This window comes from Caretta caretta, chromosome 1 (genome assembly GCF_965140235.1).
Source record: "Caretta caretta isolate rCarCar2 chromosome 1, rCarCar1.hap1, whole genome shotgun sequence".
NCBI classification, from domain to species: Eukaryota; Metazoa; Chordata; order Testudines; family Cheloniidae; genus Caretta; species Caretta caretta.
Genome location: NC_134206.1, coordinates 176,205,312 through 176,231,714, shown reverse-complemented (window position 1 = coordinate 176,231,714; position 26,403 = coordinate 176,205,312). Strand labels below are relative to the sequence as shown.

The 26,403-nt window shown below is 43.0% G+C and overlaps 1 protein-coding gene and 1 long non-coding RNA gene across 3 annotated transcripts in view; both read left to right on the top strand.

Annotated features, from left to right (window-relative positions):
• The window catches only part of LOC142070575 (uncharacterized), a 151,943-nt gene that overhangs the window by 108,565 nt on the left and 16,975 nt on the right, over positions 1-26,403 (top strand). The window lies entirely within an intron of this gene.
• The window catches only part of LOC142071005 (uncharacterized), a 28,430-nt gene continuing 3,960 nt past the window's right edge, over positions 1,934-26,403 (top strand). The window contains exons 1-2 of the mRNA XM_075125144.1: positions 1,934-2,083; positions 2,180-2,588. Of these exons, the coding sequence (XP_074981245.1) occupies positions 2,006-2,083; positions 2,180-2,588 (487 nt within the window). The 5' untranslated portion in view covers positions 1,934-2,005. The remainder of the gene's footprint in view (positions 2,084-2,179; positions 2,589-26,403) is intronic.

Here is a 26,403-nt window from a genome sequence, read left to right as displayed (position 1 = left end):
GGCTTGCCCAAAATCACACAGGAAATCTATTGAATACAAATCTCCTGAGGTCCAATCCAATGCTTTAACCACAAGATCATCTTTCCTCTGTTATGAAACAATTGTAAATTTTCAGATTGGTTCAGGAAACTATTTGTATTTATTTATTTAGAAAGCTAAAAGGAGAATAATCTTTGAGACTCACTACTTAGCAATCTACCAGCTCTACCACCTTGCATCTCAGAAGGAATTCATCACATCATTACTGGCAGGCTTTGAAAGCCTTTTTGTTTTTTGTTCACTGATTAGTATAGCAATCTATTTTGAAAGATATGTGGGCAGATATGGGATATCATGTATTTGTTTCAATACTAGCTATTTTTTGCAGTGAAATGTATGAAGCTTTTAAGTAGTCTGGTTTGAAGGGTCTGATGTCAAAGATAAACTATTAGGATTATAAATACAGTTTCTGTAAACTTTTGTAAGTACTATAATCAGTAACGATGTATCATCTTTTGCTTGTCTCCCTTGAAGTGCTGAAGCTTTTTCTCTTTAAAAACCACAGGCATTTATATTAGCAGCAGACATTAACAGTTGAGTCAAACATGTAAAATGAGTTAATTGTACAATGTGACCTGCAGAAAGCAAAATTTCCATTTAACTCCACATTTTAGTGCTTTATGGGTTAAGCTAGTACATCACTTGGCCTTTTCTCTTTTTTTTTCTGCAATTGAAATCAGTCTTATGGAAAATTGGCCTTTGCGCCAGTGATGAGCTGCTAAACTTAAGAGATCTCCAGAATGTCCTACCAGATTTCATTCTTTTGTTTTAGAATTGTTTCCATCTGGTGCTTAGATATAAACCTGGAAAATTTAAAGGTTCTCCCTTCTCACCCCGTCTGATTTCCAAACATTGATAAATAACCTTCCCTATCAACGAACTATAGAATGGATAAAAACATGGGACTAATTTATGTAGCTGTACATTACTGAAAGTTTAATTCTTTATCCAACATTTGGAGAAATAAATATGCACTTTAAACTCAAACTAAAATGCACATTGAGCATACAATTAGAATATTAGTGTCTGGAGATACATAATGCCACATTGGGACAGGTCTGCTGTGTTAAGAGCACACAGTTACGCATATATGTATATGGTTAATTTAAGTGCAAAATCCCAATATGTATGCACAGACTATGTGTTCATGTGTGCACATGGCCCTTTACATGTTATAAGTCAGGTGTTCACAAATGTATGAAAATCTGGCTCATCACATCAAAAGCAGGCACTGCATACAGTATCACCAATCAAAAAAAAACCTCACAGATTTTCTCCACATTTAAAAAATCATGATTTTTAAACTGATCTCATTATATTTGGGGGCAGGGGAGGTGAGGGCAGGCTCATGGTTTATGAATGCCTGTGACTGACAATACTGTAGAGGAAAAATGGGGGGAGATGGGTCCATCAGTCAATGCCTCCAAAATAACCAGAAGGGGAAGCAGACCTCATTGTCACCCCAGAGCGTGGTTCTTGATAATGGACCTGCTAGCTGGCTTTCTAGAAACACTGAAAGAGAGCACCTATCTGGTTGGTGGTGGAAGTGAGGGAGCGAGGGGAGAAGGATAACAGGCCACTGCACTACAACCTTCCTCAAGAACAACTGGGCCCTGGTCTACACTAGGACTTTAGGTCGAATTTAGCAGCGTTCAATCGATGTAAACCTGCACCCGTCCACACGATGAAGCCCTTTATTTCGACTTAAAGGGCTCTTAAAATCGATTTCCTTACTCCACCCCGACAAGTGGATTAGCCCTTAAATCGACCTTGCTGGCTCGAATTTGGGGGTACTGTGGACACAATTCGATGGTATTGGCCTCCAGGAGCTATCCCAGAGTGCTCCATTGTGACCGCTCTGGACAGCACTCTCAACTCTGATGCACTGGCCAGGTAGACAGGAAAAGAACTGCGAACTTTTGAATCTCATTTCCTGTTTGGCCAGCGTGGCAAGCTGCAGGTGACCATGCAGAGCTCATCAGCACAGGTGACCATGATGGAGTCCCAGAATCGCAAAAGAGCTCCAGCATGGACCGAACGGGAGGTATGGGATCTGATCGCTGTTTGGGGAGAGGAATCCGTGCTATCAGAACTCCGTTCCAGTTTTCGAAATGCCAAAACCTTTGTCAAAATCTCCCAGGGCATGAAGGACAGAGGCCATAACAGGGACCCGAAGCAGTGCCGCGTGAAACTGAAGGAGCTGAGGCAAGCCTACCAGAAAACCAGAGAGGCGAACGGCCGCTCCGGGTCAGAGCCCCAAACATGCCACTTCTATGATGAGCTGCATGCCATTTTAGGGGGTTCAGCCACCACTACCCCAGCCGTGTTGTTTGATTCCTTCAATGGAGATGGAGGCAATACAGAAGCAGGTTTTGGGGACGAAGAAGATGATGATGATGATGAGGTTGTAGATAGCTCACAGCAAGCAAGTGGAGAAACCGGTTTTCCTGACAGCCAGGAACTGTTTCTCACCCTGGACCTGGAGCCAGTACCCCCCGAACCCACCCAAGGCTGCCTTCTGGACCCAGCAGGCGGAGAAGGGACCTCTGGTGAGTGTACCTTTTAAAATACTATACATGGTTTAAAAGCAAGCATGTGAAAGGATTACTTTGCCCTGGCATTCGCGGTTCTCCTAGATGTACTCCTAAAGCCTTTGCAAAAGGTTTCTGGGGAGGGCAGCCTTATTGTGTCCTTCACGGTAGGACACTTTACCACTCCAGGCCAGTAACACGTACTCGGGAATCATTGTAGAACAAAGCATTGCAGTGTATGTTTGCTGGCGTTCAAACAACATCTGTTCTTTATCTCTCTGTGTTATACTCAGGAGATTGAGATATAATTCATGGTCACCTGGTTGAAATAGAGTGTTTTTCTTCAGGGGACACTCAGAGGAGCCCATTCCTGCTGGGCTGTTTGCCTGTGGCTAAACAGAAATGTTCCCCGCCGTTAGCCACAGGGAGGGGGGAAGGTTGAGGGGGTAGCCACGCGGTGGGGGGAGGCAAAATGCGACCTTGTAACGAAGGCACATGTGCTATGTATGTAATGTTAACAGCAAGGATTACCCTGAAAGAGTGTAGCCACTGTTTTATAAAATGTGTCTTTTTAAATACCGCTGTCCCTTTTTTTCTCTCCACCAGCTGCATGTGTTTAAATGATCACAGGATCTTCTCCTTCCCAGAGGCTAATGAAGCTTAGAAAGAAAAAAAAACGCACTCGCGATGAAATGTTCTCCGAGCTCATGCTGTCCTCCCACACTGACAGAGCACAGACGAATGCGTGGAGGCAAATAATGTCAGAGTGCAGGAAAGCACAAAATGACCGGGAGGAGAGGTGGCGGGCTGAAGAGAGTAAGTGGCGGGCTGAAGAGAGTAAGTGGCGGGCTGAAGAGAGGGCTGAAGCTCAAATGTGGCGGCAGCATGATGAGAGGAGGCAGGATTCAATGCTGAGGCTGCTGGAGGACCAAACCAGTATGCTCCAGTGTATGGTTGAGCTGCAGCAAAGGCAGCTGGAGCACAGACTGCCACTACAGCCCCTGTGTAACCAATCGCCCTCCTCCCCAAGTTCCATAGCCTCCACACCCAGATGCCCAAGAACGCAGTGGGGGGGCCTCTGGCCAACCAGCCACTCCACCACAGAGGGTTGCCCAAAAAAAAGAAGGCTGTCATTCAATAAATTTTAAAGTTGGTAAACTTTTAAAGTGCTGTGCTTAAAGTGCTGTGTGGCATTTTCCTTCCCTCCTCCATCACCCCTCCTGGGCTACCTTGGTAGTCATCCCCCTATTTGTGTGATGAATGAATAAAGAATGCATGAATGTGAAGCACCAATGACTTTATTGCCTCTGCAAGCAGTGATTGAAGGGAGGAGGGGCGGGTGGTTAGCTTACAGGGAAGTAGAGTGAACCAAGGGGCGGGAGGTTTCATCAAGGAGAAACAAACAGAACTTTCACACGGTAGCCTGGCCAGTCATGAAACTGGTTTTCAGAGCTTCTCTGATGCGTACCGCGCCCTCCTGTGCTCTTCTAACCGCCCTGGTGTCTGGCTGTGCATAACCAGCAGCCAGGCGATTTGCCTCAACCTCCCACCCCTCCATAAACGTCTCCCCCTTACTCTCACAGATATTGTGGAGCACATAGCAAGCAGTAATAACAGTGGGAATATTGGTTTCGCTGAGGTCTAAGCGAGTCAGTAAACTGCGCCAGCGCGCCTTTAAACGTCCAAATGCACATTCTACCACCATTCTGCACTTGCTCAGCCTGTAGTTGAACAGCTCCTGACTACTGTCCAGGCTGCCTGTGTACGGCTTCATGAGCCATGGCATTAAGGGGTAGGCTGGGTCCCCAAGGATACATATAGGCATTTCAACATCCCCAACAGTTATTTTCTGGTCTGGGAATAAAGTCCCTTCCTGCAGCTTTTGAAACAGACCAGAGTTCCTGAAGATGCGAGCGTCATGCACCTTTCCCGGCCATCCCACGTTGATGTTGGTGAAACGTCCCTTGTGATCCACCAGAGCTTGCAGCATTATCAAAAATTACCCCTTGCGGTTTATGTACTCGGCGGCTTGGTGCTCCGGTGCCTAGAAAGGGATATGGGTTCCATCTATGGCCCCACCACAGTTAGGGAATCCCATTGCAGTAAAGCCATCCACTATGACCTGTACATTTCCCAGGGTCACTACCCTTGATATCAGCAGATCTTTGATTGCGTGGGCTACTTGCATCACAGCAGCCCCCACAGTAGATTTGCCCACTCCAAATTGATTCCCAACTGACCGGTAGCTGTCTGGCGTTGCAAGCTTCCACAGGGCTATCGCCACTCGCTTCTCAACTGTGAGGGCTGCTCTCATCTTGGTATTCATGCGCCTCGGGGCAGGGGAAAGCAAGTCACAAAGTTCCATGAAAGTGCCCTTATGCATGCGAAAGTTTCGCAGCCACTGGGAATCGTCCCAGACCTGCAACACTATGTGGTCCCACCAGTCTGTGCTTGTTTCCCGAGCCCAGAATCGGCATTCCACAGCATGAACCTGCCCCATTAGCACCATGATGCATGCATTGGCAGGGCCCATGCTTTCAGAGAAATCTGTGTCCATGTCCTGATCACTCACGTGACCACGCTGACGTCGCCTCCTTGCCCGGTATTGCTTTGCCAGGTTCAGGTGCTGCATATACTGCTGGATAATGCGTGTGGTGTTTAATGTGCTCCTAATTGCCAAAGTGAGCTGAGCGGCCTCCATGCTTGCCTTGGTATGATGTCCGCACAGAAAAAAGGCGCGGAACGATTGTCTGCCGTTGCTCTGACGGAGGGAGGGGCGACTGACGACACGGCTTACAGGGTTGGCTTCAGGGAGCTAAAATCAACAAAGGGGGTGCCTTTACATCAAGGAGTATTTCAGGCAGGACTTCACGGAGGGTTCCAATAAGAAATGGTGCACCTAAGTTATCGTTCTTATTGGAACAAGGAGGTTAGCCTGGCCTCTGATTGATACATGGCTAGATTTACCTCGCTGCACCTTCTCTGTGAGTGACCTAGAGGAATGAGTCCCCTAGACAGGGGATGGGGGTGAAGCAAATGAGTACAAAACAAATCTGGTCTATTTCTTGTTTTGATCCACTACATCTATCTTTTACATCTTTGGCTGGCAGCAGACGGTGCAGAAGGACTGCATGCCATCCACATCCCATGGCTGCTCGGCAGAAGATGGTACAGTACGACTGCTAGCCATCCTCATCTCTTGCCTGCCTGGCAGAAGATGGTACAATACGACTGCTAGCAATCCTCATCTCTTGCCTGCCTGGCAGAAAATGATACAGTACGACTGCTAGCAATCCGTATCGCCTGCCTGCTCACCATAAAATGGTTCAATAGGACTGACTGCAGGACTAAAGAGAATGACCTGGTCAAGTCACTCCAAATTTAGTCCCTGCGCCCATGTCTGCCCAGGCGCTCCCAGCCGACGTGGCCAGGAGCATCTCAGACATGACGATGACGGCTACCAGTCGTACTGTACTGTCTGCTGCCACAAGGCAAGGGGTTGCTGCTACTGTGTAGCAAAGCCGTACCGCGTCTGCCAGCACCCAGGAGACATAGGGTGAGCGGGCTCCATGCTTGCTGTGGTATGGCGTCTGCATAGGTAACTCAGGAAAAAAGGCGCGAAACGATTGTCTGCCCTTGCTTTCAAGGAGGGAGGGAGGGAACGGGGGCCTGACGATATGTACCCAGAACCACCCGCGACACTGTTTTAGCCCCATCAGGCATTGGGATCTCAACCCAGAATTCCAATGGGCAGCGGAGACTGCGGGAACTGTGGGATAGCTACCCACAGTGCAACACTCCGGAAGTCGACTCTAGCCTCGGTACTGTGGAAGCGCTCCACCGAGTTAATGCACTTAATGCACTTAGAGCATTTTCTGTGGGGACACACACACTCGAATATATAAAACCGATTTCTAAAAAAACGACTTCTATAAATTCGACCTTATTCCGTAGTGTAGACATACCCTGGGATTGTCAAGACTTGATGTGGGAGGATGCTGGTGGCAGGAAGAGATGTTGTGGAAGGCTGGTGTGTGAGGGTCTTTGAAATACCTGATTCTGACCAAAACATCATATTAGAAGTCATTTGTTTTATTATCCACCTGGTCAGAACTGGGAATCTTGTAAAAACGTCTGCACTGAGAATTTCCGTTGATTGATTTTTGCCTTATTTATATAGCAGCTTTCCACTGTAGGAAAGAGAGGGGAGGGGTTTCTGTGAAGAGCTTTTGCCTTTAATTACTTATGCAGCCTGAGAACGGGCCCGGCAGACTCAATGCTGAAACAACTCACTGAGAGAGGGAGAGAAGCTGTGTTGTTCCTTAGTTAGAAAGGCTGTTTAAGGGGCTTGCTGGCACAGAAGGTGCCTCACCCTTCCGTTCTCTCCATGTGCCTCACAAACAATTCACATATATTATATACACTACGTGCAAATATGTGTATGCTCTAGATTGAAATATGGTGTCCCATTCACATATCATCAGGAGAGAAAATGGGGCTCAGGTGAAGAAGAAGTGCAATGAAGAGCATCTGAAGCTGAGCAACAGGAAACTTAAAGGCCCTTGAAAGAAGGATTCAATTCTCATCATCATGAAGAATTGTTACAATGTGGTGGTATTTGTCAAGATAAAACAGCACGTGATAAAAAGGAGTGCAGGCTTTGGTTGCCTAAACAAAAGACTGACATAAATGTCCCAGATAACACCAGATTTGATTATACAGTCTCAGGGTATGTTACACCCATATCAATGACCCTCACAAATTGGGAGTTTATACCCTTTTTACTAGCAGTAACTGGAGCTGCTGCATTTTTGTCTTCCTAGTCATCACCATCGCATCCTAATCACCACCTGGAAATACCCCTGGCCAGAAAGAAGAGAGACACAGGTCTCTACCCAGAAAGGCAACGGCTGAGAGCAGGTGCCCTTGTTGGATCACTGAGGGGAAATACCAATGTAGTTGCTCTGAACCATGACAGTAAATATTATAGCTCCTTTATATTTTAGCTCCTGGCATGCTCTTTCCTTTATTGTGGTCACCCCCACCCCCCAATAATAATAAATAATTCAGAATAGTGTAGTGTAAATCTCAGAAATGAAACTGAGTAAAGCCCTCTTAAAATGCCAGTGTGAAATCTCACAATGACAACACACACATTGATGCATCATTAGGTGAAATAGCTGAACATTATTTTAGTATGACTATTTTAGACTGTATAGAATATTTAAAGGTTTTACAGGGTCTTGGTAAATTGTAGCAGGGAACAAAGACTTCGGAGTGCTTGCAAATCCATGTCCAGTTTTTAGTGTCCCAAATTATTATTTTTATAAGTTGCCATGTTATCCTTATCTAACATTCTTCTAATTGGCTCAGAAAATGAATCATGCATTTGCCTGGCTCAGTAGAGGATATTATACTTTAGCCACTCAGATTTATTCATGGTTTGACAGGGAGTCTTCTCCATGGGACTATCAGAAAACCACTTGCAGCAGCAATCTCCCTTTGTGATGTTAGTCATGCTGCTCAATGACCAATCTTTTTGTAATGCTAGCCACTCAGCAGATGCTAATCCATGGATCATTTTCGGTACAATTAGCCACAAACAAGGCTGTTGTTTTGTGGGAGCAGACCGTTGCTGGTGAGCAGTTGTTCTATTCCAGGCTGATGATTCTATGGAAGACCAGCTATCTGACAAGTAAGCACTTCACATTTTTATTATTTTAGTTACACCAGCCATTGAATATCTTTGGCAGTACAAGCCACTAAAGCATACTGCAGAATACCTTCAATACCAGCGGTCTCCAATTGCAGCTGTACTTGGATGGAATGTGTATCACATAAAGCCATTTTGCCCCATTCAGGCAGCACAAAGTGGCTGTATTGTTGCCAGAAGTGGCAAGTGGGGAATTCCTGTTGCATAGGGACTCTTGCTGGCATAAACCTGGTGAAGGCTGTGTAGCTGCTTCCTTTGCTAGCCTCCCTCTGCCTTCTTCTAGCATAGGCAGAGAGGGATGTAGCAGAGCTCCTCTATGCCTACCCACCACTGGTGTAAAGGCCCTGATTGATCTTTTGCCAGTCAGATAAGTTAGAGCAGGTCCAGCCTGTCTGGTCCGAGTGGAATTCGGCTCCAGGGGAGAATCTATTCTATCATCTTTAACTAACCAGTCTCTAGCAGTGACTAGTCTAGCAATGGCATCTGACAGGGGTTGCTATCTGCTTTTTTGGTGAAATTCTATCCTTGCTAATTTCAATAGGGTCAGAATTTCACCCAATAAATAATTCAGCAAGTCATTGGTAGCATGAGCCTCCTAATTAAGACTGCTCCAAAGTCAGCATTTGAAACTGTTGGCCAGTGGATAGGCATGTGCTCCATAGATGCACTGAACCACCCAATTAATGATGAATGTCCATGGCACAGTCTTCTATATTACAGGTAAGACTTTTTCCCCAGTGCTGAAATTAGAAACTTGGGTTTTATTGTACTAACAGAGGCAGAATTCTTGAAGAACGACAGTTACTAGAAAGTAACCTTTCTTTGTTTTGAACGTATCTCCTGTCATTTCCTGGAAATGTTGCAGTTGCTCCCACTTACTGAAGTCTTTCTTCTGGGGAAAATGTTCTCTTTCTGGAAAGACACAGATTTTTACATGTAAGAAAAACGTTGACAATTACACTATATAATTTATTAGCTTGAAACAACACTGTACACGTTGTATTGTATTCTGTAGAAATTTGAGTGGATGCACAAACATCCATATTTATTTTTTTATTCTTTTAAAACACTTGTCCCTGCAGTCTCCAGGTGCATTTTCACTTTAAAAGCTCAAGCTAATAATATCTCCTCACTGGCTATAATAGCCAAGAATTTACAGGTTGTTTTATAATAGCAGCACTGCTCATTCTTATATACAATCTTAAAGAAACAAATCTCTCCCCCAACCCAACCTCTCCCCACACAGAATTTAATAAACAAATGGGCCTTATACCATGCCCTGAATATCAACATGTTTAGGTTCTGTTGCAAAAGTAGAGAGAAAGAGTTCCAGGTATTGTTAGCAGAATTGCCTCCGCTTATCTCAACTGCTGTGGTAGGGCAGAGAGTGAGGAGGTCTGTAAGGTAGCCAAAAAATATCTGCCACAACATTCTTCTTTAACTTATTCAGTTTAAAACAATGAGGTTTTACAAGCATGTTATTTTAGGTACTTGGAATGTTCAAACTATACCGTTCCAATTTCACTTGGGATCTAACCTATATGGAAGGCAGAACCCACATGCTAACCACCAGTCCTTTTATCTCCTTATGTTACATTTTTGAAAGTGGTACATAGGACTATAAAAGAAAACTACTATTATTTCATTATTATTTTCTGCGCTTCATGAAAAATATTTTCTTTAATGTATGTTTCATTAAGAAACTAAAGTGAGCAGAAATTTTGCCTCCTGTCCAAAGACAGAGACTCCTGTCCAAACTTTTTTTTTCATGATCATTCCCAGGGAGCGAGGTTTTAACAATGCACATAATGCAGTAGTACTAAATAGAAGTATGAAAAAATGAAGTCTAACGGCCATAAAGGCTTCAAAGACTCCTAAGTCCCATTTTCCAAAGTGACTTAGGCACTGGAGTGACTTTCAATTAGTCTTTGGCTCCTAAATGCCTAAGTCACTTTTGAAAATGGAAATGAGACTTCTAAATCACTTAAGAGCTTTTGAAAAATTTAAACAGTATTTTCAGGACAGGAGTGTAAGTAACCACTGATTCAGTTAAGTTACTAGTCACTTCAATAAGTTTCCTGCATCAGAATCAGTAGGGTAAATGATTCAATACATCAAAGTTTACTTGAACTTGTTATAGACCACAACATGTTAAATCTGGGGAATCACTGACTTGTAGCAAAGCTATTTAATTTGCTCCCAGTGGAAATTACACAAGATTGCTCCCTGTAGAATGCAAATTGGGGAGTTTATTGAAGACATCTGGTCAGGTGGTTTGGGGGACACTTAATTGTTGATATTGTTTTAAAACCCGCCTTAAAAACATGGGAAATTGTAAATTGGGGTCTGTGAGCTGGTTTGTGTAAATCTGAACTGACCCAAACTTTTGTCTGTACCAGAACCGGAAATAGACCTTTTCTGAGGTTTCAAAAAGTTTGTTTAGCATTTTGACTCATCATCTTTTTTTTCATGCAGTTCTTGGTTCTGGCTGGGAGCAGAAACAGAAGAGCTGAAATACCACAACCCTCATGGTACTTCTGACCTGATCAGAAATTTGTCCGTAGTAGTAATCTTGCACGACAGTGTATTCTCATGAATTTCACACTCCAGTTTGCCAAACCAAATAGATAGATGCAAACAAGCATTCCAAAATATAAATGATTACCAGAAACAAATCTCTAAATATTTTGAAGTTTGTTCTCTCTGCTGCTCTCTTTAGTAGTAGCTACAAGATAGTTATACCCATCAACCCATTAAAATATATAAAAGGAAAAATTCAATGAATTTTTACTACATCTCAGTCTTTACCAAAGGTTGATCAGAGTGAGAAGAAATTACCATTAACTATGCTATGCAGTTCCTCTTTCTGCATGACTATTCAACTATCCTGACAATTTCAGGGGTCACAAGATCATTACTGGTTTCAGAGTAACAGCCGTGTTAGTCTGTATTCACAAAAAGAAAAGGAGTACTTGTGGCACCTTAGAGACTAACCAATTTATTTGAGCATGAGCTTTCGTGAGCTAAGTGAGCTGTAGCTCACGAAAGCTCATGCTCAAATAAATTGGTTAGTCTTTAAGGTGCCACAAGTACTCCTTTTCTTTTTAAGATCATTACTGTGTGTCATAATGTGATGTTGCATTGTAATTGTCATTGTGTTGCTGTTGCATCACAACAAAACTTTTCACTATACCGTTGCCACATTCTATCACAACAGTATGACACCGTGGGCCAAATGGAGTTGCACTCATTAACACCAGATCTGAGTTTGGCTATTTTGAAGTTAAGAAGAGTTTTGCCATTGATTCAGGAGCTGTTACTAAGTTTGTCCTCCAGGACAACTTGTTAAAAATGAATCATAGCCTCATCTCTATAAAAAATGTATGAAATACTCCCAGCGTAGCCCTTCAGAAGCAAGCAGATGCAGTTTTTAGGGTTCATGTCAGAGCAACAATGAGAATCTTAACAACAGTGAACGAAACTCCTGAAGCTGTTAAACCTAATCAAACCTATCAAGAGTAGCCATCTACTAAAAACAGTCTGATCTATCTGTTATATTGCACTTGTCAATATTTTAGTGCTAAACGCTAAGAATAGACTGTTCTGATTTAATCCAGACTTACAAATGTCTATGTGTATGGTTTTTACCTGTGAGAAATAATTCTTACTGATAAAATACTGCCAGTGTAGACAGCCATAACGCCCTTATATTGGACCTGATTCTACTGGGAGTTTGCCATTTTATTCCATGGGAGCAGAATTAAGCTTTTGGTCAAGAAAGCACATGTATTTTTTTATTTCAAGTGAACACATGTATGTAGAAAGCACAAGTATTCAGTTGTGAGTGTTAAAGACAATGACCCTACACTGAATACAGGCTTGTTTTCACAAGAGAATCTTAGTGTTTAAATACGGTTCTACGGAGACAAGTTAGCAGATATAATGCTGACCACAAATGAATTGTCAGTATAGACATGGGCGAGTCATGTCTGGCATTGTGCCATCTAATCATGGGTATAAACCCTGGTTGTGCTTAAACATAGGGGACCAGATCCTCAGCTGATGTAAATTTGTCTTAAGTCATTGAAGTCAGTTTATACCACCTGAAGATCTGGCCCAAGATTTCCTAATGAACACAAGGCCTCTAAAAGAAATACTGAAAATGATAGATTTTTAAAATATAGAAGTCATGGTTCATTTTGAGCAGCCTGAGAATCCAGACCTTCAGAGTTGAAACAAATCTGGACACAACCAAAATTTAATTTTCATATTGGAAGCTGTTAGGTGCATATTTAGTACTAAGTGTGAAACAAAAGTGAATGTTAAAACTCCCCTCCTAAATCCAAACTAATCTAGAAGGATTCTCTGAGCATTTCATCCACTGAGACTGATTATCATCAGTAACTGATGGTTCTCCAAGCTAGACTTTAACATAGTGAGCATTGAAGCTTACTGCACTGTATATTTAATATTTTGTAATAATAATATTTAATATTAATATTGTGTTGCTTTGTTCATATGTTAACCTTAGAATAAAATAGAGCAATGCTGTGAACAGTTGCCTTTGTGGAAGCCAGATTACAGTTTATGGCATGAAATGCTATAGATAGTGAAGTTCTGGTTAAGATTTAAATGCAAATTAGATATAGTGATTTAAAAACTGACCTTTGGTACAGAAATATACAAGGATCTTTTCTCATTTCAGTGCACGTACAAAGACTGTTAAATGCAATGAAAATCAGGCAAGAGAAATTTTCCTATTCCCAGAAGAAGTAGCAATTTACTTGAATCAAAAATGTATAATAATCTACAAAATTGTTTATTTTATAATTTAGGGCTCTATTCCTGGCAAAATGACTTAGGCGGTCAGATCAGGTTCTGCTTCTGTCAGCAGGGTTGCTGGATTTTCTGGAAGCAGAATCAATATGCAGTTCAAAAAGAAATATAACAACTTTTTATTTTGATTTAAAGTGATAGAATTCAAGTTCTGTTTGGGCAAGTGCAATTTGCTAAATTTAATCTCTCTCTCTCTCTCTCTCTCTCCATGTATGTATATATGTTTTTAAATGTTCATTGTAACCATTACATTGGATGATAGGAGGCCTGAAAATTGACCAATTTCCAATTAAAATATTGATAGTAATGCGCCAAGTTGTGGCCGATGCTTAGTTTGATCAGGACATGCAAGAATAAAAGACAGACACAAATATGGTTTTAGGCCGCAGGATGCCACTTTATTAACTTAGTTCTCTTCCCCATTGTTATCTTCCCAACCCCTCTCACACATCAGGCATTTAATTGAGTCCAGTGCGGGGTTAGAGGGCTCTTATCATAAAACCAAAAAGAGAAGATCCTCTTAACTCTAACCCCTAGGACTCAACTCACTTCTGAATCCTCTTGCAATCCCCCCACACATCCCCAGAAGAAGTGTAGACGTTATCAAGTGTACCTCTGTCTGCAAAGACTTCAGATCTTCCCTGTCTCTTACAGACAGAAAGTCCACAAGCAAAATCCAGAGTCTCATTTACCTCTGGGAGCTGGCCCTTTTAGCCTTTTTGCTTTACTTAGCCCTGGATGCAAGTTACAACAAACTAAACATTCCGATATGATTTCCTAATCCTACTTAGTTCTTTAACCTGGTTGTTCCTCTACAATTCTGGAAGGAAAGTGAAAACCCACCCCAGACATCTGCCAATTTGATGCAATTATGAAAAATTCCATCCTGATCCCAAAGTAGGTGATTGGTCAGACCCACAATATCCTGGAAGTACAGCTCAATATATTTCAACTATATAGCATGGGAGGGCAGGGCAGCCATAAAGACAATATCACTCCCAATAGCCCAGGCAGGTTTTTAATTTAAAAGGGGCACTCCTCTATCCCCCTCTTCATCAGCTAATGGGAGGCAGAGCACCATTTCCTGCAGATATAGGAGGGGCACACACCAGGTCTTCCCTCCCTTTGAAGAAATTTGGGCATCATTCCTTTCAACCCAAACAAACATTCCCCTCCCCCATTGGTGGATAAAGGGGGACAATTTTCTGCTCCACTCTGGAAGAACAAGGGACACAATGCTATCTGGCTCAGCACCACCTACTCCCAGCCTCTCAAGTATAAGTATTGGGTTAGAGATGAAAGGGGACACAGGAGAGCTTGTGGCTTTACAGGACTGTGCTGCAGTGATCTCAAGAGAACAAAATGGTCCCTGGCCTAGGGGGGTGCAGCTTTGTCCATATTCCTTTGGAAATACCATCCTTTCTTGATGGCCACTTTAAATACATTTAACACAATTGAATCAGGCAAATTAACGATGGAACAAGGCCCAGCCTCAATATAGTCGTAACAACACATTACAATGCATATTGTTTAATATAGGATGATCTGTTGTGCTTCACCTATTCTATACAGTAAATCAAGCACGTCATGAGGCATAGGATTTACCATAACTGATCAGATCACCACTTCCTTAAATCTGGCATCCTGTGCAGGAGAATGACCAATCCCAACACCTCAGTTAGTGCACATTGCCAGTTGTGTACCTGGTGGGGGATTTGTTCTCATCCGTTATTCCTTGAAGCATATGAAATATGATCTTAGCGTGTATAACTGGACTTAGAATTGTCAGACCATTTTTAAAATGCCAGGTACAGTATTGTAAGTCTCTGACTTTCTGTAGCAGTGAACACCACAATATGATGCAAAGCTGTGGGCCTGTGTTGGGATTTGCCTGTCTGGGTCATGAGAGCACTCGGGAAACTGGGGCTGGGACCATCTGAGAGAGACTTTAATTCAAAAACCTTTTCCTCTTCTAAGCTCATTGGCAGGATTCAAGGACCAGGTATGGAAAGAATAACAGTCTGGGAAGTAAAGGTAGCTGAAGCTCATGGTCACCAGACAACCAGTCTATTTTCTACATCAGGCAGGAAGTGGAAACTGGAAGACAGAGTGAGGACAAGGTGACCCTGATCAAATGATAGGGAGTCTATGTATCAGAAACTTAAATGTAAAGGTTGGTTCTTTATTTGTCACTGTGGTGGATTGAAAATATGTTAAAATCACAAGCTATCACTTCAAGTATAATGGGTTTCTTGGTCCTGCTTTCAGGCAAAAAGGCTCTGTAGATGAGCATGAATCTGGGTCTTCAGCAGTTAGTTTGTGAAGAGCCAGCCTAGAGTCAGGTGGGTTGAGTTGAACCTCTCTGCTTTATGGAGCAACAACCTACTTTGTCTCTCTCTGGTTTTGGTTCTTGTGTGTTAGAGTTGTGGATTTTATGAAATAAAGTAATGTTTCGTTGAAACCTTCCATCAGGAATATTTTATGTTTTTATCTAACTTCTCTGTTTGTATGCTGTGGAATATAAGTTACCTGATAAAGGAAACGCTTTAGTTCAGGACCAAGTGTTTTTCCTCAGAGAAGAATCTGGGAAGCCAGCATGTGGGCCTCGAAAAGTCATCCTGTGATATGTGGTGGTAGACTTGAGATCTAGAATTCTCTCCTTGTAAAGAGGGACCATGGAGGAGATTCTGCACCTGATGACACAACAGCAAGCTGTTGCTCAGGAACAACATAAGCAATGGCAGGTCATATTGATCCAGCAACTCATGCAGAAGCAGCAGCAACATGAGGCCTAAATGGCAGCAAATACATCAGCAGCAGCCACTTCAGGACCCAGTACTGACAGCATGTCCATCTCCACTCAAAAGTAGGAGGTGAGGGGTGATCTGGCATTGACGTGTACAAGTTGTGTCTTGGCTATGACCCTAAGGCATATCATCGTTGTTGGGGAGTAGCAATGGCAGCTATCTGGGAAAGAATATCCAAAACCATTCACGTAAATCCTTTTCTCACTGAGGAAGGTCAGAGTGCATGTTGGACCCTCGGCAAGAATTAAGAAAAAAACAGAAATTCTATTATATACACTATGTTGGACTGACAGAGGTAACGAAAGAAGCCAGTTCCTCTCTTTCTCCCTCTGCTGTTTCCCAATGTGATCTATTAAGTGATTTTGACACTCAAGGTTAGGATGTTGGATGAAACATCCATGTAGTATGTGATATTTGACTTGTCCTTCATTCTTCCAAGAGAAGAGTGTGAGACTAGGGGACGGGCACAGAAGAAGAGCAATTCTGCTCTTGTTGAAATCTCTGTCAAAACTCCCAATTGACTTCTATGAAAGCAGGGTGTTGCACAGTGGGTAAGAGAGAGTACTATACTGGAAAACACACCTTCTGCTACCACAGTATGATTGGTCTTATTGTCCCTCTATTCCCAATTGCTCCAGCCCCTCCATGTAAGCTACTGGGTAGGGGCAGTATTTGTAGTGAGTACTCAAGACTACACTGCCAGCTGCTCAATCAGGTATGTTGGATGCTGGCTAGAATCTCATTGGGGAGACACAGGAATTTTTAGTTCTGTTGGTAATATCATTTTTATAATTTAGTTTTCTGGTGTGGGGGAAGGAAAGAGAGTAATGTCGCCTCCCCTTACATACCGCACAGAATTAGGAGAGGGGGTTGCCCACCCTACCTAGGCCAAATAGATTTGGGATGTGTTCTCATGCTGGGTAAGAGAGTTAGTGAGACAGTGGGATGATGTGGATATAAGATGTGGGATGACACTTCCACTTGGCAAGAGAGAGTCACTGAGCCCTTGAAGCTGGGGGCGTTCCAGGGTGGATATGAGAGCAGCAGTACTGCAGCTCTTGATACAACGTGCATGCATGTGGGACTGTTGTGGCAGAGCTGAGCTAGAGTGTGGATAGTTTTTATTTTCTTTGTTTTGTTCTAAAGTGTTTACTATTAATTTCAAGAGAAACCCCTTGTTCTCAAAGGACCACAGCTGCTTCTTGTATCTGTGAGGGGAGGGACACATGCTGCTGGAGAAGACTGAAGGATTATTGTGAGAATGAAATGTAGTGATGGACTTGCATAAAGAAGCTTGCGTTCCTATCTGACTATATTAAGTTTTCCTTTAGCATGTGTTAGGAAGCCACACTCTGGCTATGATAAGCCCTGAAATATATTAAATTTTACTTTTATTTATGATTAATATTTTTAACCAAGCTTCTAGCTGTTGTTGTTAATTGCATTTATTCATTGTTTATAATGTATTGGAAAGCTGAAAAGTGCTATAGGTAGTCAAACAGTAGTTAGCACTTGTCATAAATATAAAGGGAAGGGTAAACCCCTTTGAAATCCCTCCTGGCCAGGGAAAAGCTCCTCTCACCTGTAAAGGGTTAAGAAGCTAAAGGTAACCTCGCTGGCACCTGACCAAAATGACCAATGAGGAGACAAGATACTTTCAAAAGCTGGGAGGAGGAAGAGAAACAAAGGGTCTGTGTGTCTGTCTATATGCTGGTTTTCTGCCGGGGATAGACCAGGAATGGAGTCTTAGAACTTTTAGTAAGTAATCTAGCTAGGTACGTGTTAGATTATGATTTCTTTAAATGGCTGAGAAAAGAACTGTGCCGAATAGAATAACTATTTCTGTCTGTGTATCTTTTTTGTAACTTAAGGTTTTGCCTAGAGGGGTTCTCTATGTTTTTGAATCTAATTACCCTGTAAGGTATCTACCATCATGATTTTACAGGGGGGATTTCTTTATTTCTATTTACTTCTATTTTTATTGAAAGTCTTCTTGTAAAAAAACTGAATGCTTTTTCATTGTTCTCAGATCCAAGGGTTTGGGTCTGTGGTTACCTATGCAAATTGGTGAGGCTTTTTATCCAACATTTCCCAGGAAAGGGGGGGTGCAAGTGTTGGGAGGATTGTTCATTGTTCTTAAGATCCTAGGGTCTGGGTCTGTAGTCTAGGCAAATTGGTGAGGCTTTTTACCAAACCTTGTCCAGGAAGTGGGGTGCAAGGTTTTGGGAAGTATTTTGGGGGGAAAGACGCGTCCAAACAGCTCTTCCCCAGTAACCAGTATTTGTTTGGTGGTGGTAGCGGCCAATCCAAGGACAAAGGGTGGAATATTTTGTACCTTGGGGAAGTTTTGACCTAAGCTGGTAAAGATAAGCTTAGGAGGTTTTTCATGCAGGTCCCTACATCTGTACCCTAGAGTTCAGAGTGGGGGAGGAACCTTGACAGCGCTATTGCGATGTCCTTATTCCCATTAATTTTAATAGAAGTGTTGCCTGACTAAGGAAGTTAGGAATTGGCCCATTACTATTATGATTTATTAAGAGGAGGAGAAGTGATCGTATCAAATGAGACATCATAATAGTGCATTGTGTTATATGCTTATCAACCACAATGTATAACAAACCATGGTCTATTATACACAGAGGAGATATAATGATGGAGTAGAACAGTGAGACAAAGAAATTGGATGTCATTCTTTACACAGAAATGTGAGGGGGAGTGTGACAGGGTGTATCAACCCTGTACTGGCAATGCAGGGGTTAATCAACTACTTTTGGGTCCAGGACGCCATGGCACCTCACCCTTGCTGGGCATGCTCCCAGGGAGGGAGCATATAAAAGGAAGCAGCTCAGCTCAGTCTGGGCTGGCTGAGGAGGAGAGTGGATGTATGCTACAGGCTCCTGGTGAGAAGTCGATGGGACTCCAGACCACCAAGGCTGAACACGCTGTGCTGTGGGATTCCAATCAGCTGCTGGACTGAATGGGACCTTGAGCCGCAATCGGTGGGGGAGACACCCAAGGACCTTGAGCTGCTATCGGTGGGGGAGACACCCAAGGACCTTGAGCTGCTATCGGTGGGGGAGACAGCCAAGCAGGACTAAGGGTAGGAAGTCACCCAGGGAATGCTTTTGGGGACACATAGACCTGAACACTGCAACTGGATAATTGGTTTCAGAGGGCCCTGGTCAGAACCTGGTGGGCCTGGGTTCCCCTAGCCTTCCTGTATGTGCCCTTAGGCACTACTGCCACTAGGGAGGACAGTCCCATAGACTCTTGCCATTGGACAACACTGCTGCTGTAGAAAGGTCAGCTCCTTTGAACTTGTGTCCCTAGGCACTGCTGCCACCGGAGAACTAACAGCTCCTTGAACTCGTGCCACTAGGAACTGCAGCTGCTGAAGGAAGCAGCCCTGCATTGCACTCTTATTACTAGGCACTACTGCCACCAGCAAGAGAGAGAGAGGGGTGTGTTGGACTCTACTGTTAGGCACTACTGCTACCAGAGAGGTGGTGGCTCCTCAGATCCTGCTGACTGCCTGACAGAGAGAGTGAAGGAAGGGAGAAAGAGGATTCTGCCTGATCTCATCCTATACTTTGATTGCATGGTCTCTGGGGCAGGGATCATCTTTTGGTTGTGTATATATCGTGCTTAGCACAGTGGGGCCCTGGTCTCTGATTCGGACATCTAAGCACTAGAACCATGCAAATAAACAAACCAATTAATAATAATAATAATAAACAGGCCAAATGCAGCAGTGAGAATGAAATGTAGCTGACAGCAGGTATACTGCTCTTACCCCCTCCTGCTCTCCTTTCCACACACCCCCAAAAGAAGAAATTGTCCTTGGTGCCCAACTACCTGGTAGTTTTTTGATCTGCATCAATAACTTGGCTGAATCCACCAAATCTTCTGATGAGAGCAAATTTGTTGCAGTAGGCTAATGGAAACTATCAAGAGCACTTTGTGATTTCCTCCCTCCGTGCCAGCTGAAATATATATTTTTTTCCATAGTGATCATTTTTGGCACTGTTTAGTTTGTCATCAAAGAGACTCTGGTGACGGTTTTTAATTGGGTATTTATGTTTGTGTCACAGATACACAGGCCAGGTCGTCAGCAGGTATAAATCGCGTAGCTCCACTGATTTAGTGGGCTGCATCAATTTACAGCAGCAAAGGATCAGGCCCAGTGTACCCCCAAGTGAGAAACTGGAAGGAGTAAATCACACACAGGGTATAAAACACCTATTGGTGGTCAGAACATCTGTTTATTCTATGTGTGTCATTAAGGTCTTGACCCAGAGTCTCTGAGCTCCCACAACTCTAATTGGCTTCCCTGGGAACTGCAGGTGCAAAACACAGCTCAGGATCCGTCCCTAAGTGCACTGAAATGATAGCAGTATTTCCCCCCTGTCTTGTCTTCCCTTTGTGTTCATAAAATTACTTTTGATTACTGAAAGTTTTGTGTCAAATCTAATGCAAGAGAAACAATAACAAATGTTTTCAGAAGCCCAAGAAATAACCCTTTAATAATATGTGCACAGATGCATTTAGGAACTATTATACTGGAATATAATTTTTTTTCCCTTCTAGTCTGTAAGCTTAACACTGTGGTATTGTTCTTCAGTATTTGGTTTCCAGTCCAAATGAATGGGCCCAATTTACTGTGGACATTTCCATGAAGATGATTGTGCGGCTATCTGTAAACAAAGAAAGAGGCATCAGGAGATATTTCTTGGCTTCACAATGGCTCAAAATGAGTTGTGGTTTTATTATATCTTGCCTGGTATTTTTAAAGGTGGGAGGCATTGTAATTCCCTGTCAGTGAAGAACAGCCTTTTACATCTGTATTAACCATTGCACGGCGGCAGTATTGGACAAAGAGTACTTTGTCCCCAAAAAGCAACTGCATTATAATAGTCTCTGAGTCCTGTCTCCACTGACATCAATGGCTAAATTCTTTTTGCCTTTAATGGGAGCAGGGTAGGTCCCAATCCGTATAAAATACAATTATATAAATGTAGATGACTGAAGGCCAGATCTTCCCTCAGTCTGAGGCCATTTAGCAGTGCTCTGCCAGCCAAACCCGCCTTAAGCCTGTGTGGAATTCCCATGCCACAGATTAGTAACAGGGCTACAAAAAATGACCCTGCACCCAGAATCAGCTGAGGGGTGGACAGAGAGGATAAGATGCCTCTACACTGCTTCAGAGCCCTGATTGGCTAGAGAGCTGGCAGGAAATCCCATCCTTACTTCCAGCCGCCAGCTCTATGAAGGAAGGAATGGATTGCCATTGGAGGAGAGACTGTGCAGGCCGCTGGAGTGGCCCACATGCTGCTGCTGAGAGTGGGACACAACAGGTTGAAATTCTGAATTTTGTAGAGGAAAGCCGGTCTGTGTGAGTGCTATGCACCTGCACTGCACATGAGAATCAGTGGAACCCCAAAGGGAAACAGGCCCCTGAATGATGGTGGAGGGGCACTTGGGGCTGTTTGTTTGTTGATAAAGGTGAATTCCTGCCTCCCCAAAGGCGAAGGGTTCTCCACCCCAAGGCAAGGGGTGGGAGTTTGGAGTTAACGCATGGGAGTTTGGAGTTAACGCACACCAGACTCAGGCTATGTCTACACTACGCAGCTTTTAGCGACATGGCTGTGTCGCCACAACCATGCAGCTCGAAGTCCCGCAGTAAAGCTGCTGTTTGTTGGCTCTCCTGCCGACACAAAACTTCTACCCCCAGTGAGTGGCATTTGCATTATCAGCAGGAGCGTGCTGCTGCCGACAGTGCACTGTTCACACAGGCACTTGTTCCGGCAAAAATTTTGTCTGGGGTGCAGGGGGGGTGTTAACATCTCTGAAAGACAAAAGTTTTGTCGTTCAATTGCCAGTGCAGACATAGCCTTAGGCAGCCCTTGTGGAGGGGATTCTTGGGTGTCTTAGAGCTTCTGAAACAGTTCCTACGCCACTCCACCTCTCTGCAGCTGACACAGAGTGTGTGACTGGGCATGGTCAGGCTATCCATGCACCCCAGCAATCCGTGGCTCTCTTAATGGCCTCTTAAAGCCATAAACTGCCTGCATAAATTCCCATCTTTGCCAAGGAACTAAACAGACAATCCCCTTTCCTGTGCTGTTGGCTAGAGCTCGGGTATGACGTCTGTGCCTTTAAAGGGAATGGTCTGAACTGTGCATGGAAACCTGAAAAGAGATGAGGATAGGCCTTCAGGTGTGCAATGAAATACAGACCTTACAAAAGAAGATTTCTTACCATTTGTATTGCAATAGTGCCTAGAGTCCCTAAATAGATTGAGGCCCCATTGTGCTGTGTGCTGAACATACATTTAGTATGATACAGTCGCTACCTCAAGGAGCTTAGAATCTAAACAGACAAGATAGACAAAGGATGCATTTTATCCCCATTTTACAGATGAGGAATTGAGGCACAGAGAGATTGTTACTTGACCACGATCACATAGGAAGTCTTTAGCAGAGATAGGAATTGAACTTAATCTAGTTCTCCTGAGTCCTTCCTAAGCCTTAACCATAAGACCATCCTTCTTTTTCTCTCCACTCTGAGATTTTATTGATATTGCCTTATTAGAAAAGGGGTAATTCTTTCAGTTTCATTGGCAGCATTTCCAGAATTACAACCAATAATATTTCCTTAATGCAATGTTGTCAACTTTTGCAAATTTACCAGGACTTTGGTCCCTGCTGCAGGCAGTCTTGTGATGATGTAAAAATCTACAACCTTCACATGATATTTTTGGAAGAGGGAGAAGGGAGACTCCCTCCTGTAGTGAGGGCCAAAATCCTCCTCCTCATTCTAACTTTGTGAAAGTTGGTAACGCTGTAATTGTCTCACACACCTTGAAAGGGGGGGAGCATTCAAATTAGAAAAGCAACCAGAAAAGAGAGGGTGTTTTTTTTTTTAATGTCATGATTTGAGGGGCCAATTTCATTATTGGGGTAGGGGGGCCTGACATGATTTTTGAGCATTTGGAGTTGACACTAGAGCACACACAGATAATTCTCACCTTCATTCCCATTGACATTTACATGCAGAATTGGGCAAACTCTGTAGAATATGTATTCAATATGGTATTTCAAATTCTCTTTATTACAGAACTCCTTACTTCAGATCTTATCCATACAGAACTGAAATATCCATTGTCATATTTTTTAGATATTCCCAAATTTTGATGCAGGATTAACTACTAAGTCTTTTTTTTTTACCTTATATTGTAGGGCATGGCCAACAAGTGGCCTCTGTGAGCTGAACACAATACTGTTTTTACTCATTCCATTACCATTTCTCCTTATAGAATTGATTTAATACAAATAAGTGTTTGTTGACACATTGTGGAAACTAGATCAACTCCATGAGAATTGCAGAAAACAAATTTTTCACAGCTTCTGCAAACTTTGTGCAAGTCTCCATGCATGAACTGGACATATAATTTTTACTGCATATTTACTACAACTACCCTTACACACACACACACACACACACACACACACACACACACACACACACCATAAGTGAGTCCAAAAGGAATGTGTGTGTGTGTGTGTATATATATATTGTGATATAGCATGGCCAGAGGGCAGCAGGAGAGTGTTAGAAGGGAAACTTATTCCCTGTAAAGGGAAGAAAATTTGCTATAAATTAATTAAAGTACCTGAAGCCGGTCACAGAATGAAAACTCCCTGCTTCAATCAGACAAGAGGAGGAGTTGAAGCAGAGTGGATTGGCATTGGAGCAGAGAGCAGTTTGGAGGAGTTGAAGCAGAGTGGATTGGCATTGGAGCAGAGAGCAGTTTGGAGGAGTTGAAGCAGAGTGGATTGGCATTGGAGCAGAGAGCAGTTTGGAGGAGTTGAAGCAGAGTGGATTGGCGTTGGAGCAGAGAGCAGTTTGGAGGAGTTGAAGCAGAGTGGATTGGCATTGGAGCAGAGAGCAGTTTGGAGGAGTTGAAGCAGAGTGGATTGGCGTTGGAGCAGAGAGCAGTTTGGAGGAGTTGAAGCAAAGTGGATTGGCGTTGGAGGGAAGCAGAGGAGAGTTTGGAGAAGTGCTGCGGTGGGCTAAGAAGACCACGATCCTAGGTAAAGGGACACCTGGTTTGTGCAGAGGAAGGGCAGGAAGCCCCACAAGCTGAAGGGCAGGAGAGGGAAGTAGCGCACGGGAAGGAACCGCTAGTTCTAGTGGTTTACCGCTATCCCTAGGGCCCCTGGGCTGGGACCGGAAGTAGAGGGCGGGCCCGGGTCCCTCCCTCTCCACTCCCCTCCTCTAGGACACTAGTGGGGCAGTTAATACCCCAGTTCAGGGGCAAGAAACGGTGCCCTGAACCCCCACCCAAGAAGAGAAAGTGTGAGACCCATCATAGTAGTGCCGGCAATTTCCCACAATATGTATAGTGTGTGTGCGTAATCTGATGGAACACACACTGCATGAAATGTATGTCAAAGTAATTGTCAAAAAAATCCAGATGATTACTTCTTAAAATATTTTTCAACATATATAGGTCTTTTGGTCTGTCTATCTAGAACATTTTTGTTTCAGAAAATACACCAATGTAATCTGAAAAATACAGTAGTGTTTCTGATCACTTGTTGCACCAACTAACCAGGCAAAATATTTTGCTGTTTCACGCATGTAGGTAAGTCAGACAAAGAAATTTATTTTTTCTCATGTCCCACTCTTGCAATTTTGTAGTCAAACATATCAAAATCAGGATTTTGCACTGGAAGATAAATTAGCTTCCCAACTCATTAGGCACTGATTCAATATAATTACAAACTGTTTTGCAGCCTTCCTTGAAGTTGAAATACAGTGTTGCAGTTTCTAAGCCTCTTTAGCTCCCTTAGCCTCCTCATACAAGTGAACAAGTCAAACATCTACATTTCTCTAATGAAAGCAGAACCTGTTATGAGTGAATTGCGTTTATTTCAGACAGAACATGTGCATGCCAGAACAGTAAATTACAAACTGTGTACATTGGTCTCCAATACCTTTGCACTGATTATGAAAATAATTAGGAAGGCCCTTGTGATCCTAAGAATCCCCCAGTACCCTCTGGCAAAAGACGCACTATACTGTAACTCATATAAGGCCCTACACACTCACTATCTCCTACACACATAATATGTGTCCCAAAGGTATCTTTTAAGTTATCTGTAAACTGGTATGGAAATGCTGGTCAGGAATATCATTGTGTCAAGTATGGATGGATTGTATATAAAGACTTGTGTGTGTGCTGGAAATATGTTCTTAAAATGTGTTTTGGAGGCAGGGCATAAATCAAACCTGCCATAGACAAAGGAATATGGATTTACCTACTTGGTTGCAGGCAGAGAACAATGAAAGAATATTTTCATACAAAGCAGTGATGTTATATTTAATTAAGAGTGAAGACTGTGGTTAAACCAACTGACTGGTGTGTACATTGTCTCTTTGGAGCCAGCAAACATAATTTCTGTGAGTATCATGGCAAGAGAGACTGGATCCTACAAAGAGATGTCTCTGGGAAATTTGGAAACTGGGGTTCACTGACTGTAACCTGCAAGGCAAGGTAAAGACTGGTAGAGTCTCCAGGAGTTTGCTGGTGAAGTGGACAGACTGGTGTGGCAGGGAGCTGACACATAGTGTGGTCTCCAACAAAGCTTGCTCTTGCTGAGGCAGAGGGTTAACACAGTGGCTTATGGTTCCGGATTCCTCAAGGAGAGTGTCACCGCCCTATTTTTCCATGGCTTCAACAGGTACAGGTGAACACTGCATTTCTGAGGCATTCTAAAATCTGAATTACAGCTGTCTTCTTGTCCAAGATGACATTCAAATGAGTTTACAGTGCTCAGAACTGCAAATCTGGCAAACAGCTTTCTTTCCCACCACATGCAATAAAAACTATATACATTGGTAGAGATGGATGGTCAAACCGCAATACACATAAACATCATCAAAGTACTTTGTTGGCCACTTGCCATTTCTCAATTGAATACCATGATAATGAATGACATCACTGCAGTTTAATGTCCCTTACAGACTTCCTACTTACACTGGCATAAAGTATTAAATTTCTACTTCTGAATATCTCTCGCTGTCACTCTCAATAATAAGTTGATATAAACTGATGTTTAACAAAATATGACTCTGACTGTTCAATACCATTATTGTGTCACTGTTTCAGGGTTAAGTCAATGTATCATCTCATGTTGTGTCCCAGAAAAGTTAGACAGGGAATTGCAGTCGTGTTACCAAATTCCAAATTGACTGCACCAAAAGACTTCAGGTTGTGAGTTCAACTCTTCCACAATTTCCATCCAGTTTATGCATATCTCATTCCCTGTTCATGGAGTCATGATTGGTTTAGTAGCAAAAGCTTAGACTGAGCACAAGATACATTCTAGTGTTCAACTTTTGTAGCTTTCAATTCTCTCCAATTTTAATTAAGATATGTGAATGTGAATGCCTTGAAATTGTTGACAACTAC